Consider the following 18524-nt stretch of genomic DNA (forward strand, 5'->3'; position numbering starts at 1 on the left):
ACCACCACCCCCCCATCCACCCAATAGTTTTCTCCTACCCAGTGTTTGAATCTCAGCCCCCTCTCTCCTTTGGATGTCAGCAGTGTCTTTGTCCAGGGCGTCGGAGACAGGAGAAACCCAAGGTTAGTCTGGTCCCCCCTACAAACCTGCAATAGAGACTCAAAGCTTTGCTTTGCAATTTGTGAGCTTCTTTCCATGGCCCTCCCTTTATTGTTCGTTCCGACTCTGTCTGGTGACTGTCTCCTCCTTCCCGCCTGGAAGAGCCAAGACCAGACAGCTGGGCTAGCCTGATTTGGCTCTGGAATGCTAATCTCACTCGAGTGACCTAGTCTTGCCTGGAAGCTGTGCGCATCGGCCTTTCTCTCCCTCTTCTGGCCACAGAGGGAACTGCAGCGTCTTGACCTAGAAGCCTGAGTTAGATACTCCCGGCTTTCCCACACCTCATTACACTGCTTTCCTTTTCATTTTCTAGCGTGACTGTGGCTCCTTCCCGACTCCGGCAATCTTCTGCGACTCATTTGTCCTTATCCGGGCTCCCCGCTCCTTGGTGCTGCTAAGGACTGGCTCTCGGCTTCATGTGCTTGTTAACACTCTAACTGCCTCCTTCACCTTTCTTTCCTGGCTGTACGGGACAGTAGGTCAGGGAGGGGGCCAACCTTGGGGTGGCAATGAGCAGCACAGAAAGGGGTGGGGTTACGTAAGAACGGAGGACCTGAGTTTGAAGGATGCACCACCTAAGTCAAAAGTGGCAATATGCCCTTGAAACCGCCACAGTGGGGGTCAGATGGAAACAGGGGGATTCCTGACACTTGCTAGCTAGCCAGCCAGGCCGAACAATCAGGGAGCTCTGGGGTCAGTGGAAGACCAGGAGGGGCTGGAGAGATGGCTCCGCAGCTACTGTTCTTAGAGAATGTCCAGTTAACCCCTCCCTGCCCGTTGACATACTGATTCTTAGGTCTCCAGGATGAGCGCCACGCCCTCCAAAGGAGCCTGTTTCTCCTGTCATGGGCCTGCGGCTCCAAGGCATGTGCTCAGGACAGCTACGAATCCTAACGCAAAATTGTAAAGTTACTTAAAACATTAAGATTAAAAAGAAAAAAAAAACCCTTAGGTTTGTGTTTGTGTGTATGTGCACTCGCGTGTGGAGGTCAGCTTCAGATGTTCCTCAGAACAGCTTGTCTGTCCGTACTGCTTCTGAGACAGTTCTCCTCACGGGCCTTCCCTTCATTGATTTGACCAGGCTGGCTGGCCAGCGACTCCGGAAATCCATCCATCTGCCCAGTGTTGGGATTACAAGCACACATCGCACCTGGCTTTTTGTTTTGTTTTTGTTTTTTTGAGACAGGATTTCTTTGTAACAGCTCTGGCTGTCCTGGAACTCGATTTGTAGACCAGGCTGGCTCGAACTCACAAAGATCCATCTGCCTCTGCCTCCCAAGTACTGGGATTAAAGGCATGAGACGCCACACTGGGCTCACACCTGCATTTTTTTGTGGTTCAGGAATTGAACTCAGGTCCTAATAATCATGCCTCTAGCACTTTACTAACAGAGTGCTGGATGTCTTTATTTATTGTCCTCTACTTCATTGTCTTGAGACGGTGGATCTCACTGAATAAGCTTGCTCTTGTCTAGGCTAGCTGGCCTGTGAGTTCTCGGGGCCCCAGTCTACGATCTGGGGCTTACAGATATGCATAGCCACATCCAGCTTGCTATATGGGTGTGTGGGAGAATTCGAACTCAGGTCTTTCCTCTTGCTTATATAGAATAAGTGCTCTTACTCACTGAACCATCTCCCTCGTGAGGCTCTTGAACATGAACTCTGTAGCTGGTAAGGTCATGTGTGTCTCAGGGTCAGAAGTTTAAACACAGTGGCTCCTTTGGCAGCTTGAAATGCTCCCCAGTCTGCAGAGCCAGCCCAGTGCTCTCCTCCATGTGAGAAGCCAGGGAAGACCCATGGCTCTTGCTCCCACCTGGGAGTGTTTTCCCGGCACCCTGTGGTCTTGGCTCTTCACCTGCACTTTTTCCTGCTAATTCTCAGACCAGGAGCCAACATGAGCACGGTGATATACACCTGTGGCCTCAGCACCAGAAAACTGCAGCAGGATTTTGACATCAACTTGAACTACATAGTGAGACTCAAAAAGCCACCAGCTAGTGGCCATGAAGCTAATTTTTCTCCTAGTTCCAGTTCTGCCATGGATTTACTGAAAGTGTAAAGTTTAATGCGGGTGATTTTTTCTTCTCCTCCCCTTAGTTAAGACAGTCTCTGTATGCACCCCTGGCTGTCCTAGAAGTATGTAGACCAGGCTGGCCTCCAACTTGGATATCCACCTGCCTTTGCTGGGATCAAGGCATGCACCACCACCGCCTGGCTAGTTTGTTTCTAATGCCAATTCTAATGGTACATAAGTCCATTAAGTTGTATGGACTTTGGGTCTAGTTAATTTTTGGGTTGTGATGTTTTTATTATAAGATTTTTTAAAAAATGTTTATACAAACAAGACTAACCAGGATGAGAATCTGAGTTTGATCCCCAGTATCTATCTACCTCTTTCTCATATATATATATATATATTCCCTGGAGATAATGACTCAGTGGATAAGAACCCGGTCTTATCCCACAGAACCTGGGTCTGCTTTCCCAGGGGGCCCTCCACAAGGCAGTCCTAGAATATGAGCAGTGACCAGCCACATCCAAGACGTCACTTGACCTGCCTCTTAGAACCAGCCTGTCAGGTGAATGCAAGGATCCTATTCAACAGCACGCACTGCCCAAAAAGGCTGTAGAGTGTCACACACAGAATGAGTCAGAAATGGCAGTGAGGTTTGGTTTTCTCTCCTAAAGCAGGGCACTTATGTAGGCCAGGCTGACCATGAAATCATGGCACTCCTCAGATCTTTAATTTTTTGGTGGAGTTAGGAACTGAACCTGTTCCAGTCTTTTTGTTGCTATGACAAACACCGTGACCAGGACCATCTCAGGGAAGCAAAGGGTTTGTGGCTCACACTTCCAGGTCACAGCCCATCATTGAGGGAAGTCAAGGCAGGAACTCGACAGCCGGCCTGGTTGCTATTCCACGCTGCATTATCTCAGATCAAGGAACTCACTTCACAGCCAAACAAGGGCAGGGAGCCTGTTCACTCTGCCAGATTTATAAAATAAGATTTATTTTGTTTGGATGAGACTGGGTCTCAGTACGCAGCTGTTTGGCTTGGTTCTCAGAAACCCACCTGCCTATCCTGAGTGCTGGGATTATAGGTGTGAGCCACGACATCCAGCTATTTCACCTTTAATGATGTGTCTGTGTGGGTATTTATACCTGTGCCTGAGCCCATAGAAGTCAGAGGGCTGGAGTTACAGGCAGTTGTGAACTTCATGGCACACGTGCTGGGAGCCAACTAGAAGGCTCTCCAATAGTATAGGCCATAACACAAGCCATCTCTCCAGCCCCACAGTGAGTTTTCCTATACAGGCCAGGGTCATTTGCCCAGGTAATGCTGAGGTCCATAGTGGGCTGGGCTGATCTACACCAATTTACAACCAAGACAAGGCTTTATAGGCACACTTGCAGGTGCATCTAATCAGGGGAACTGAAGAGAAAATATCCCTTTTCAGGTGACTCTAGGCTGTGTCAAAATGATGACTGAACTAAGCATGACAGAATCTAAGGCCTGGGACATGCATATTCGGAGACAGGGTCTCCCTCAGCTGCCTGCAATTGCTCTCAACTGTAGTGTGTGCAGGTCTTGATTTCAGATCCTCCTGCCTTATCTTCTACAGTAGCTCAGATCACAGGCATGAACTATCAGGTTTGGCTTAGACTTCCTTGAAGCTTCAGAGGTCTCTGCCTAACATGTGAATAGACCATAGCTCTTATTATTATTATGATAGGCTTGTAATTCAGTATGTAGATCAGTCTGGTCTTGAAATCAGTGATTCTTGAGAGCTGGGATTAAAGGTGTGGACCACCATGCCCAGCCACAGACTATTTCTGATCCAAAATGTAGTGACGAGGCCCTGGAGCAAGCTGATGGAGACCGTGAAAAAGACAATCAGTCTGCTTTATTGTCATTATCAACAGACTAGCCACCATTGGGAAGGGATGCTGATGCTGGCACAACACCCACCATCAAAGCAAACTGAGGGCCCTGCTGGCCTCAGTGACATGATGCTGAATAAGTTAGGGTGATATGGCTGCTTGGGACTTGAACCTCTCTCACTTCATGTTCTTGACAAAGTCCTCGCCTTTCTTGATGGAGGCTTTGAGCTCAGGGATGGCCTCGGCAATCATTTTCTCCTCAAAAGGAGTGATTTTGCCAATGCCCAGGTTCTTCTCCAGGCCTTTTTTCTGGAAGAGAGGGGATATGGTGATACATGAAACCAAGTTTCTAGCTTAGCTTGGTGGCACAGGCCCGAAATCTAGCACCCAGGAGACTGAGGGCACAGGTGCTCTTCAGCCAAGACAAGACCCCAGCCCCTCATTGCTGCCGGGCTTAGCTGCATCCCAGCCCAGGAGGGATCAGCTCCTTTCAAAGCTCATCTGGCCTGGACAGCCATGTGTAGCTGTTACATCCCCAAACTATAGCTGCACTGCCAGGCGATAGGCCCGGCTCTACAGCCTCCTGAGACAGGCACTCTACCTCCCCCAAAGCCAACCAGGCACCAGCCACAACCTCGGTTACCCTGGATACGTACCCCCAACAGCAAGGGTGTGGAGAAGTAAGTGCACTCTGTCTCTTTGGACTGAACAAAAGAACACTCAACAACACCTTCCTTCCCATTCATGGCATCCACAAGGGAGAAGACAAAGCGGGCTCCAGCATAAGCCATGGACAGAGTGGCAGAGCCTAGGAGAGAATGGTGGGTCAGCACAGCTGGCACCAGGGGTTGTGCTCCCATAAAAAGCACCCACACACCACAGCTCACGGTGGAAAATATGGTCTGCACCTCTGCATTTCACTGTCTCCAACTCTAAAGCCACCCTCATCCCAAAGAATCTCTGCTGCCTTCTAGAACCTTCTTCTGGAGAGAAACAGCCATTCCCTACCCAGAGATAAGCAGTCTTTCTCTGTAATGCTAACATCCCGGCCCCAATGTCAGAGCCCCAACCCCAGGGATGTGTGGAACTCCACCTGCTCCAGCCTTGGCCTTCACAACTTCTGTGCCAGCCTCCTGGATCCTCCCGGTGAGCGCAGTCAGCTGGTCTTGCGGAAAGTCAACTTTGGGGGTACACTGCAGGGTAAGCCAGGAACTGAGTAATTTTCTGGTACAACAACCCCTGCCCTTCCCAGGCTTGACCCAACCCCCACTCCACCCATCATGTTCACCTCCCATCATGACACCACTGCAACCAGACACCAGACCTCTTTTTCTCAAAACAGCAGCGGGGATGGAACCCAGGGCCTCAATCATGCCAGACAGCGGTCCCCACCACTCAACCACAGAGACCCCAACATCATTTCCTACTGACAAAAGCAAATTCACTTTTTTTTGGAGGCTTAGTTGAGACAGATCTTATGTATTTCCACATGGGACTGCCGCCATGCCTGGCTCCCTTGCCTGTGTGTACACATGTATACATTTCCTGAGACTGATGTCAGGGGTTTCCACCAATCACCCTCCAGCTTACATATATACCTTGAGACAGGGTCTCTCACTGAACCCAGATCTGACTCAGTCAGGATGACTGCCTAACAAGTTCCAGAAACCCTTCTCTCTCTCCTCCTCAGCACTAGGATGACATCTTGCACCTGGCTTTTTTCTCACGGGTGCTGGGAACCTAACTCAGGTCCTCCTGCTTGCATGGCAGGCACTTTGCTGACTGAGCCTCCTCTCTCTTACTTCTCAAGGGTTTTGCATACTAAGCAGCACGCTCCATGGCTACAGACAGTGATGTGGATCCATCAGAAGATCAAGTGGCAGCCGATTGACACTTGAGCTCGGAGAATCACTGTTTTAGATTTATATGTGCATGTGAACGCCTTATGTGTGGGGATGCCCATGGAAGCCAGAAGAGGGCAGCAGATCCCTGGAGTTGGAGTTACAGGTGGTTAGTTGTAAGCTGCCCAATGTGAGTGAGAAATGAACTAGAATCCTTTGGAAGAATAGCAAGTGCTTGTAACCGCTGAGCTGTATTTCCATCTCCATCCATGATATCAGGATGGATGCCATGTTCCCTCTCGCTTCATTTACTGTTATACATTTTAAAACAAAGTTCTATGCATAAGTACCAGAGATACGAGTCCTTGGCATGTCACATTCAGGGGCTACGGCGCTGATTTACAGATCTCATTTCACACAGTGCTAACTCTGTCACAATTCAACTATTTTGTTTTGTTCACCAAAGGGCTCGATGTTGTCCAGGCTGACCTCAAACTCGCTACACAGCTAATAACCCTGAACTCCTAATCCTCTTGCCTCCAGTTCCCAAAAGTGGGGATTTTAGCTGTGCACCTGTGGGGAGCTGGCCTCCTATACTATCTTTGATCTCATGGGATCTCCAGTGTGCTGGAGCCAGCAGCTTCTGATTCCATCCAGTCCACAGGCTGTAGCCAGGAAGACCCTAGACAATTGGGTTCCAGACACGGCAGGAATCCCTCCACAATACACAGGCCAGTCCCACTTACCCCAGACTGTTTCAAGACCTTCAAGGCAGTCCTGAGTGTGATTTTAAAGCTTCCTGAGATCCATCCATCAGTCTCTCTCTCTCGCACACATGCACACACGCACACATGCACTCTCTCTCACAGCCACTCACATACCTGAGAGATCAAGGGGATGATGGTCTTCCCAGCATGGCCACCAATGACAGGCACGTTGACTCGAGCAGGATCCAAACCCTATTCACAAGGCAGGAAGCCCAGAACGCTCAGAAACAAACCAGGACAACTCAGAGTCTGACCCCGGCTGTGCCTAGCACTTGGGCCCTATCCCATGATCAGTCACCGTGAGCAGGTGCAGAGAGGGACAGCTTGTATAGGGGTCACCACATGCTCCTCCATCATGAGGCCAGACCGTGTTGTCCACCCTTCTAGCCACCTGACATCCTTGTGGAATCAGAGGACAGCAACAATCGTTCCTAGGGCTAAAATCAATCTCCATGGAAATGTCCAAACAAGTACCCCCACCTTCTGTTCCAGAGAGAGCTCCTCTCCCTCCAGTCAGAGAAATTAAAATCGTTCCACACTAGAGCTGGATGGCAGAACAGCAAGGTTCAAGGCAGCAGGCTGGGCTGCTGGTGAGATACTCAGTTACAAGCTAAACGACTGCACAGCAGGCTGCGAAAGGCATCAGAACACACTGGCTAAGAGTGCTTGCTGCTCTTACAGGGCACCCAGAGTTTGGCTCCCAGCATCCACACAGCGGCTCACAACTGCCTGCATCTCCAGTTCCAGGAGGAACTGATGCTCTTCTCTAGACACCTAAGGCCCTGCACTCACAATTCCACACAGACCCGCATACAATTAAAAAAATTATGCATACTTGTATCTCTACGCATAAAAAAAATGAGTTAGGCACAGTCTAAGACAGGAGAAGCTGGTGGGATAAGAATTCTTCAAGGTAAGCTACACAGGTGACCCAAGAAAAGGTAGGACTAGAAGCCCTGGATGACAGTCCAGATATTTTATGATTTCTGGAACTTTCCTACGTCCTTCTCTCTGTGTGTAAGAACTAGCAGATATATCCAGTTTTCCCAGGGCATGGTGAATGGGACAAATGGCTACCATCCACGAGGGGATTAAGTCTGAACCCTGATGCCCTGGGAAGAGGTCAAGGGCAGAGGGCATGCTAAGTCAGGCAAGAGCTGGCCAGTCGGTGCATGTGGGGTTCACTGCCTGCTCCTACAGAAAATACAGAAGCCAGCTACAGAGAATGAAACCCCCAGGTCCATACCCCTGTCTTCTTCCATGCCCACCCAGGAGCAAGGGTAGCTGAGCAGTTAAGAAAATAGGCAACTGAGAGGCGCCCACAGGGCCCACACCTTCAGCTCCGCCACGAATGTGTTCGCTCTGACAATGTCAAGGGTTGTCACACCGAAGATCTTGTTGGGGTTGTACACGCCATGCTTCTTAAAAACTTCTGCAGTGATGGGGATGGTGGAGTTAACCTGGGAAAACCATGAGACGGATGTCAGCTGAGGGTGGAGCCCAGCAACAGGGCCTGCCAGTAACTGTGAGCAAGGCAAGGTGGCCATGCCATGTGAACAAAGACACCCTTTACTGCAAGGACACTTGTTCCTTGGCAGCCCTTCAGCTATCATCTGGGAAACAGGAGGCAAGTTCTTCTGCTGGGCTGAGGATGGCTAAGAACAGGTGAACAAGCTGCCTGACTCCCTAGAACCTGTAAAATTTATCTGTGTGATGGTGTGGTTTCAAGGAGAATGGCCCTCATATCCTTACATGTTTGAATGGCTGGTCCCTAGTTAGCAGAACTGTTTGGGAGGGATTAGGTGTGGCCTTGTTGAAGGAGGCGTGTCACCGATGGTAGATTTACATTAGCCTCAATCTCTCACTCAGCTATTGTAGCAGCATAACTGCTGCCTGCCACCACATTCCCCACCACGATGAGCATGGACCAATCCTCTGAAACTGTAAGCAAGTCCCCAATTAAATGATTTATAAGCTACTTTGGCTGTGTTGTTTCATTACAACAGAACAGTAACTAAGATAAATGGAAACTATACAACTACCTCATGAGGTATGAAGACTGAATGACTTAATGCAATAGGGCAAGAGCTTAGGACACCACCCAGGCACAGAAATCAAACAGAATAAAATGGCAAGATTTGTGTTGTGCACTTAATGTAACAGAGGAGAGGAGGCGCAGGCCACCACAACCATGGTTGAAAGGAGTTATATGGGTGGGCAATTTGAGCAAGCATGCTGGTGCACCTGGAACCCCTCCATGCCAGCACCTGGGAGGCAGAAGTAAGACTGAGTTATGGGCAACTTGAGCTATACAGTAAGACCTTGCCCACACCCCTCCCATCCAAAAAGAGGAAGAGGAAGAGTAAAGAGAAGAAGAAGGTGGTGGAGGAGGAGAAAGAGAAAGGAGATGGGTATCCCAGGTGGGGAAAGTAAGATACCGAGAAAGGAGGTAACCTGCCTGAAGGAGAGTCAGTTCGAAGAGCCAGGTACAAGCTCTCGATTGGTGATAAAAGGCAGTTTTAGGATACATTCCAAGACCTCAACACCTCCAATGTGTACATCTAATACACATGTGACCGGCCCTGCCCCCTCCACCCCACCCCATACTCACCGGGTTGGAAATGATGCAGATCATGGCTTCAGGGCAGTGCTGGGCGCAGGCGGCAGTCAAGGTGGCCACAATGGTAGCATTGGTGTTGAATAGGTCATCCCGCGTCATTCCTGGGATAGTCCAGGGTGAGAAAGCCACAAAGAACATGATGAAATTTCAAAAAAAAATTATTACATTTTAATTTATTCTCTGTATTTGTGTCAAAGGACAATTCACAGAGTTGACAGTCACTTTCCACTGTTGGGGGGCACTGAGATCCTTATAGAGAAACACTAAGAGAATCAGGAAACACAGGAGTGTCTCCTGAATGGAGTTCGTTTTTATAAACCAAATACCAGCATTCCATCCAGAAAGCTGGGTTTTATTAATGCCCTGGTGACCTTTTTGTTATCTGTGAAGGCAGACCTCAACCAACACCCCAGAACGATCATCCCAGACTTCCCTCTCTAGACCATTACCCATCCTTAGGGGAGATGTCACATGTACTTTATGGCACGCTGACCTCGACCCCCACTAGATTCTAGGCCCTTTAGCTACAGAACCTGCTCTCACGGTCACATGTACTGTGTAACAGAGTCTCTATGTAGTCACACCTTAAGATGTATTGTACACCTGGAATTGGACTGATTGTTGCCTGGAAATCTTTCCCCAAATTGTAATGGGTTTAAAATTTGCTGACAATGAACCACCTGGCATTAGAGCCCCCAAAGTCTGATCCAGGCTGACAAAGTCAGTCTGTACCGGGTTTTCATTCTCATTTCCTCACGGGGTTTGCTTCCCTGTCTGACACCTGCAGGGACCAAGTGTGAGACACACAACCCCTGGAGAAGGTAGGAAAATTTTTCTTTAAATAGCAATTAGAAGATAAGGAAACTCAGTCTCCTCACTGACAATGGGTCATGACCCCTTGGTGCATGCACCTTCACTGCCACCTTGAAGGCCTTTGCATATAGTTTTGAAATAGGTACCAGGTGCTTGCTAACTATTAAATTCAGCATGAACATGGCTCCCATTTTAAGTAAATCTGTTTTACAGAGAAAACGCTCCACTACGGCTAAAGACAGCAGAGTCTTGGGGTGTGCAGATGGAGTGAGTTGCTGGGGGCCATTAGGGGTTAGCAGGAGTCCTGATGTGGAGTTGGGAGGAAGACAGGGCCCTCTCAACAGAGTGACATTTGCTGTGAACTTCAAGTTTTGTCACAAAGGGCAAGAAGGAAGTCTCTGGAGATCTTCGCAATGGGAGAGGAAGTAAATCCACACTTATCAGCAGAAAGCCCTTCTCAGCCGGGGAGGGACACTTCAGGTAAGGTTTTAAAAATTTATTAAAAAAACTTATTTATCTGTATGTGGTGGGCCTACTAAGCTGTAAGTGGGTGTTGTATTCGTTGAAGCTGGAGTTACAGGCATATGTGGGTACAGGCATTTGTGAGCTGCCCAATGTAGGTGTTTGGACCTGAAATCAGGTTCTCTGATACTGACCTGAACAGCTGAGCCTCTAACCCCCCACTCCAGGATGCTCCCCACCACACACCTGGCTTCCTGGGCACTCCAGCTGGGATCACCACCACATCACAACCTTTCAGGCAGTCTGGTAGCTGATCAGGTCCAAGGTAGCCTAGGAGGAACACCCCATTAGAGCAATGTCACCTGTATGAGCCCAGGGAAGCCATCACATCTGAGGGGAGGGATCAAAGCTGGCGGGTCCTATCTGTGAAATGACAGCTCCTGTCTAAGGGGAAGAGCCCCTCTGAAGTGGACTAGTTCCACAGAAACCGGCAGAGATCCACCTGCATCACCACACCCCATTACTCTTACTATCTAGGGGGAAAGAGTCTATTTCTGAGGATTTCAGGAGGTTTGCGACTGGGTCCAAATCTGCCCTTTTAAAATTATGTTGTACTATGTAGCCTAGGATACCAAACAGCTGGCCTTCCTGAGTGGTAGAGACTCAGACTCAACTCGGGAATTCTTACATGCCAAGCAAGCACTCTACCAACTACGCCGAAGATCTTTCTACAAGGTCTTGCTATGTAGCCTAGGCTAACCTTAAACCCAGGACCCTTCTGCCTTACCCCCAAGGGCTGGGGTGACAGGTGGATATCACCATGCCCTGCTTCACACTTATACAACAAATTATTAGTAATTATGGGGTGTGTGTGTCAACACAGCCCACCTGTGGAGGACAATTCTTGGGGAATTGGTTCTCTCCTTCCAACACCTCCACGTGGGTTCTGGGGAGTGAATGCAGGTCACCAGGCTTATACAGCATGGGCCCACTCAACCATGTAGCCATCTTGCCAGCCTCAGTTTTCTTCTTTTTTTTGAGACAGGGATTCTACGTGTAGCCCTGGCTGCCCTAGAACTCACAGAGATCCACCTGCCCCTGCCTCCTGAGTGCTGGGATTAAAGGTGTGCACCACCATGTCCACCACCAGCAGCTCAGCCTCAGCCTTCTAAAAGACACCACTATTTAAGTATTTGTAGGCCCAGGTCCAAATCATCTAAGATCATGCTCTAGAACTTGGGCCCTGGCTTACTGCATGGAACATGGTAGAGTCACATAGCCACGCCATGTACCTTTCACGTTTGCTCTGGTCTCGATGTGACTCAGATCCGCTGCCACACCAGGCGTGTGAGCAATATCGTAGAGGGTCAGGCGACTCACTAGGGGGCTGTTCTTCAGGAGGAGGGAAAGGGGCTGCCCAATGCCCCCAGAAGCTCCCAGCACGGCTACTTTAGCATTGTTCTAGAAAGAAGCAGAGAGATGTCACTTAAGATAGAATGGGGCTTCTTCTTCTTCTTTTTTGGTTTTTCGAGACAGGGTTTCTCTGTAGCTTTGGAGCTTGTCCTGGACCTCGCTCTGTAGAGCAGGCTGGCCTTGAACTCACAGAGATCCGCCTGCCTCTGCCTCCCAAGTGCTGGGATTAAAGGCATGCGCCACCACCGCCTGGCAGAATGGGGCTTCTTTAGAGGACAAGATGCCAAAGAATGAGGCAGCAGCTTTATCGACCAGTGGCCTGTGGACCTTCGTCCAGCAGTCCAAGTTCAAGAGGAGAGAACAGGATCCGAGGGTGATAAGAGGCTGCTCCACCCAGGTAGCCAGTTGAACTGATAAGAGCCTTACCTTTGCTCTGTAGTTTATTTCTCTGTTATCATAGGGGCTTGTTCCAGGATCCCTCACCCCACAGGGCCAAACCTCCCAAAGTACCCAGTAGCACCATGTATAATCGACACACATCGTCCTGTCTGTCCTTCCTTTCCCCTCTTCTGCCTCCCCGCCCCGCCCCCCACCATATGCTGCTTTTGAGGAACTGGGAATTGAACTAAGAGCTTCGTTCCTGTTAATTAAGTGTTCTACCATATCTACCCTCAAGCCCCTTTCACCTGTACTTTAAACCATCTCAAGATTACTTATGGGCTGGCAAGATGACTCAGCAAATAAAGGTGTTTGCTGGTTAAGTTTGAGGACCCGAGTTTGAGTTTCTGGACTCACAGAGTGGAAGAGAATCAACTCCAAAAAAGCTGTTCTCTAACTTCATGCACACCTACATGTCAACAAACTTTAAAAATAAAAAGATTACTTCTAACAATACAATGTAAATATGAAGATAATCATGAAGACAGTGTTATTCAGGGAAAAAAAGCTTGTACATGTTCAGTATGTAAGTAATGTATTTTTGAAAGATTTTTTATTATTTTTATTTATACCTGTATATTATGTACATGTGTCTGTATGGATACATGCCATGTACATGCATGTCCAAGAAGACCAGAAGGGGACATCAGGTCTCTGAACTGTTAAAGACAGTTGCGGGCGGGGCTGGAGAGATGGCTCAGTGGTTAAGAGCATTGCCTGCTCTTCCAAAGGTCCTGAGTTCAATTCCCGGCAACCACATGGTGGCTCACAACTATCTGTAATGAGGTGCCTTCTTCTGGCCTGCAGAATACTGCATACATAATAAATAAATAAATTATTATTATTATTATTATTTTTAAAAAAAAGACAGTTGTGGACTGCTTAGTGTAAGTGCTAGGAACTGAACTCAGGTCCTCTGCAAGAGCAGCAACTGCTCTTAAACCTTTGAGCCACCACTGCAGTCCGTATTTTTTCTTTTGCAGCATTTTAGTTCAAGGCTGGCTGGGCCTGTGGGTGGAGGTCACATAGATATGCATCAGGAAGTGTACACTGGATAGTAATTAATGCTATAATAAGTAATAAATAATAATGGGTGTCAGTTATCAAAACCAAAGCCCAAGGTTAGGGTGTGGCTCAGTGACAGTGCTTGCCAAGCACGTATGAGGGGATCTGGGTTCCATCCCCGGTACTGGAAGAAAAAAGAAAAAGGTGCATGGTGCATGTGAGCAGTGGGGGTGGGGTGGGGCACACACTCAGGGAAGCTGTTCTTCAGGAGGCAGAGGTAGAAGAATCCTAAGATAGATAGAGAGCAGCCTGGCCTACATAGGGAGGCCTGTCTCAAAAATAAATCTAACAGGGAACCAGTGCAGGAAGAACTTGGCCCCTCAGGTCCTGCTCCCGTCTCACTGTCTCCCATCTCACTGTCTCCCATCCTCCACTCCGGCACCACCACGCTGCCTTTCCTCAGCACACCTACATCATTTCAATGGACAGAGCAGCAACGGTTCCAGTTCCATCAAGCAAAGTACAAGGTAATTCCAAATGGGGAACAGAAGAAAACCATTTGCATGGTTTCTGTTTATTCTGTTACTTTGAGTTCCCAGGCTGACCTGGAACTCACAGAGGAACTGGTCTGGGCTTACAAGTCTTGCACCATGACATCTAGTTTAAAACCTGTTTTTCTGAAAAAGTAAAAAACAAAAACAAAACAAGGAAAAAGAAACCTTTTATCCAGGCAGTTGTGACACATGTCTATAATCCCAGCACTGAGGAGGCAGAGGCAGGAGGATCTCTGTGAGTTCAAGGCCAGCCTGGTCTACAAAGTGAGATCCAGGACAGCCAGAGCTGTTACACAGCCAGAGCTGTTACATAGAGAAACCCTGTGCAACATCCCCAAATTTGCTGTTTTATTTTAACCTATAAAAATCTTAAGTGCTACCAAGAAAAAGAGCTAGTGTCCCTGCTAGGGTCTTTAGGTGGGAAAGAGCTAGTGTCCCTGCTAGGGTCTTTAGGTGGGAAAGAGCTAGTGTCCCTGCTAGGGTCTTTAGGTGGGTCTGCTCTGTATAATATTGATGGGAAGGAGAGGCCTTTCTCACTCTGTCCTATGCTGTGCACTGATGTACACCACAGCAACTATGCCAACATACACCAAAACCTAGTTCCCAAGTAATGGATCTGCAAAAAAAATGTTATTTTATTATACTTCATTATCTACTTAGTAGACAACTTGCTGGAGTTGGTTCTATCCTTTCACTATGTGGGTGAAAGAATGAGGTGAACTCAGGCTCAGAAGCTTGGGCTCCAGTGCCTTTATCCTCTGAGCCATCTTGCCAACCCCTGTGGGATCTCTCCAAGGCATTATCACATTGGTTCCTTCCAACCCCACTGGCCTTTACTGAGAGCCCAGAGTCCCATTCAACAGTTTACTGCTAGGCAACTATTCTGAAGATGGATAGATTATAATTTCAGTCACAACCTTTGCACTCAGAATGCAAGTCTGTGGTTCTTTGTTTTAAACCCTCTACATCTGTATTCCTACTACATGGACGCACATTATATTAGAAATAGAAGCATTGAGGACCTTGGCTATATTTTATCATTGAGAGGTAGGATCCAAAGTTTGGAGACCAAACATACTTGGTTCTAGTTGTCTTTGGACTTATGCCACTGTTTTCTCAAGAGCTAAATGGGCACCCAACTGGCCTTTTTTTTTATTTTTGAATAAAAATCCATCCAAAGCTGACTACTGACCCTTCCTACTATCCTAAAACTGCTCTCCCTAAGTCTTTACATTCTTACCACTGAGCCACACCCCAGACTCTCACTGGGGAATTCTAGGCAGGGGTTCTACCACTGAGCCACACCCCAGCCCCTCACTGGGGGATTCTAGGCAGGGGCTCTACCACTAAGCCACACCCTAGTCTCTCACTGGGGGATTCCAAACAGGCACACTACCACTGAGTGCCACCTCTAGCAAGCCCTTTTAGAATTCTTACTCATCTCAGTAGACACCTTGGCATCACCCATGACTCCACTCTCCTTTATCATCAGCGAATTCAGTTAGCTCCACCAACTTTCACCACATCCACAGCTGTCACCCAGATAGTGACTAGCAGACTGTCTCCCTCTGCCTACTAAGTAACTGCTCTGTTCAAAATGGTGCTCCACCTTTGAGAAAATGCCCAAGTTGTACATGGCTTGCTGGGTTCTCTCTATCTCCCCCATATTCACAATCATTCCAGGCCTCCCTGCCCCACATACTGGACTGCCAGTTACTGTCCACCTGCCCGGAACCCTTCCTACATGTGATCTACGCTTTCTTCTGGCCTTCGCTGAAATGTCACATTCCCTGACACTGGGCCCGTGACTGTGAGATGGCTCAGCAAATAAAAGCACTTGCTTCAAAAGCCTGAGGACATGAGTTCAATCTCTAGTCTTCCCCACATGGTGGAAAGAGAGAATGGACTCCAGCAAGTGTCCTACTCCCTCTACCATTTACACACATGCATGTGCACGCACATACTTACACACAAACACACACACCGCCCTTCCCTTCAATTAAAAATAAAATCTGAACTTCTTTTCTTGTCAACCCCTACTTGCTCCTCTGGGGCTCGTTACTAGGACACTTTATAACAGGAGACAACAGCATATCTACTACAGAATTCTGGGGCTGACGGTCGCCAAAGTTGAGTGACCCGAGTTCAAGTTCAAGTCACAGGACCTACATGTCAGAAGATGAAAACCACCTTGTCCTTACCTTCACATGTGAACATAGTACACACATATGTGCATATTAATAATTTTTAAAATTTTAAATAAAAATACAGAAGTCTATACTTTGCTCAGTGCATAGATGCAACCTCCAAAATCCAAATGGAAGCTGGGCATAGTGGCCCACATTTCTAATCCCAGCACATAGTAAGTATAGAGGCAGGTGGATCTCTAGTTTGAGAACAGCCAATTCTACGTACAGAGGTCCAGGCCAGCCAAGGTTGTACAGTGAGACTTTCTAAAAACAAACAAACAAAAAAACCAAGCAAACAAACACAATTGGGCTGAACCTGGGTAGGTGGATCAGTGGTATAGAACTTGCTTAACAGGCTCCTCTGTGCATGAACACACACCAACACTCCGTCACATTCTTCACCATCTCTGCTGAGCTAGCCCTACTCTACTCCTCGGCATCCATCTTCATCTCTACCCTACCAATTAACTTACTCCTCACCCAGCCCAGGCACCTTCTCATTCATCTTGGTATCTCAGCACCCAGGGCCTTGTATATGCCTAGCAAGTGTGTACCACCAAACTATGTCCCTATAACTTTGTTTTATTTTGAGACAGAGTCCTACTACATTAGTCAGGCACCTGCCTAGGGTCCTGGGAACTAAACTCTGGTCCTCTGCTAGATTAGTAAGCACTTTTAACTGCTGAGCATCTCTTCCAGCCCCCTGTATCCTTATTTTTCAATGAATTGATTGAATGGGAAGCAGGAGACATGACCTAAATGACCAGAAATCTGGAGTCCCCTCAAATTATCAGTTTCCTTTTGGGTTATGGTAATTATTTCTGAAGCCTTGGTTGTATCGATTTTGCTAGAGATTTGTAAAGCTTCTGGGCATGATCCTGACATGCACTAGTTAAAGAACCACTGTCCAAGTAGAAGATGACTAAAAATAACTTAGCCGTAGGTGTCCAAGGCCAAGTCTACCCAAAGCAGGGATGATCCTCCAAGAATTCGTAAGAGAAAAAGGCTCTAGTGGAGGAGATGGTTTAGTGAATGAGAGCCTAAGGAGCTGAGTTCAAATCTCCAGTTCTCCAGCTTGGCAGGTTCAGGCAAAGGCCTCATTCCAAAGAAATAAGGTCTAGAGCAGCGGTTCTCAACCTTGCCAATGCTGCAACCCTTCAAAAAGTCCCTCATGTTGTGGTGGCAATCAATCAGAAAATTACTTTTGCTTCTACTTCATAATTATAATTTTCTACTGCTATGCATGGTGATGCAAATATCTCACATGTGACCTCTGAACGGATCGTTTGATCCCCAGGTTGAGAACGGCTGATTTAGAGTGATGGAGCAGCGCACCCGATGTCCTTCTCTAGCCTCTGCACACACATGTGCACATACACCACATTTTTGAAAAACGAGGGATGGGGGTGGAGAAATAGTTCATCGGTTAAGAGCACAGGCTGCTATTCCAGAGGACCCAGATTCAATTCCCACCACCCACATGGTAGTTCCAAACTGTCTGTAACTCCAGATCCAGGGAAACTGACATTTTCACACCAAAACAGGTAAAAAAGCAAATAAATTGTTTAAAAAAAGAAAAAGAAAAACGAGGCGTAACGGTGCGTGCCTTTATCCCCAGCACTGGAGAGGCAGAGGCGGATCTCTTCAAGACCAGCCTGGTCTAAATAAATAAAGAAAATAATCTCTTAGGGGAAAAGCCACGGAGAGTTGTCAGGAGCGTTGAATTTCAATCAATTCTGTTAACCTACTGTAACCTTGACTCCGTTCTCTATCCTGAGAGCCTCAGGATGCCTGTACTATATAGTTAATGTCACCCGTTATTTCTCCTGCTCACGCTACAAGGAGAAAATCAGTTATGTCGAAGTAATGCAAAGTTGCATATAATGCAATTTGCTTCCGGACTGAGAGCTTTGGCTTCTGTACCTACAGAAAACGCAGACTTTAGGGGGAAACCCGGCCCGGTTCTGCCCCTCTCCCAGGTTCTCCCACACAGGATGTCAGTCGGGACATGAGCCGGGAGGCCCTGATGTTCAGGATGAGCCTTGCGGGTTGAGAACCCGCGCGTCCCCGGGATGCACGCGCGCCCCAGAGTTCCCCGCTAGGCTGGCAGCCCCTCGTACCTGGGCCGAAGTGCTGAAGCTGCGGCGGAGAGCGGCGCCGGCAGGTCGGGCGAGAGCAGACAGCATGGCTGGGGCGAGTTGGACACAGACTTGCAGGAGAATAAGCTAACTGTGGACAAGTGACTCCAACGACCTCCACTTTATGCAGTGTCCGCCCGGCGCAGAGCCACCAGATCTCGCGAGAGACACGCCGGGCTCCGCGCCACCAAATGTCGCGAGACAGGCTCGGCTAAGCGCAGCCAACTAACAAAAGGCCCGGCC

General features: G+C 48.1%; 1 protein-coding gene across 1 annotated transcript; it reads right to left on the reverse strand.

The window, feature by feature from the left end:
* Window positions 1-4044: 4044 nt before the first annotated feature.
* On the reverse strand, window positions 4045-18451 carry Mdh2 (malate dehydrogenase 2). The gene is made up of 9 exons (XM_087903541.1): window positions 18264-18451; window positions 11837-12005; window positions 10791-10874; window positions 9261-9370; window positions 7984-8109; window positions 6764-6841; window positions 5135-5234; window positions 4698-4849; window positions 4045-4350 (listed from the first exon to the last, which is right to left on the reverse strand). The coding sequence occupies exons 1-9, from the start codon at window positions 18327-18329 to the stop codon at window positions 4219-4221; spliced, it is 1017 nt and encodes a 338-aa protein (XP_087759667.1). The 5' UTR covers window positions 18330-18451; the 3' UTR covers window positions 4045-4218.
* Between the last annotated feature and the right edge of the window lie 73 nt (window positions 18452-18524).

Source organism: Myodes glareolus, chromosome 2 (assembly GCF_982192425.1).
Source record: "Myodes glareolus chromosome 2, mMyoGla1.1, whole genome shotgun sequence".
NCBI lineage: Eukaryota > Metazoa > Chordata > Mammalia > Rodentia > Cricetidae > Myodes > Myodes glareolus.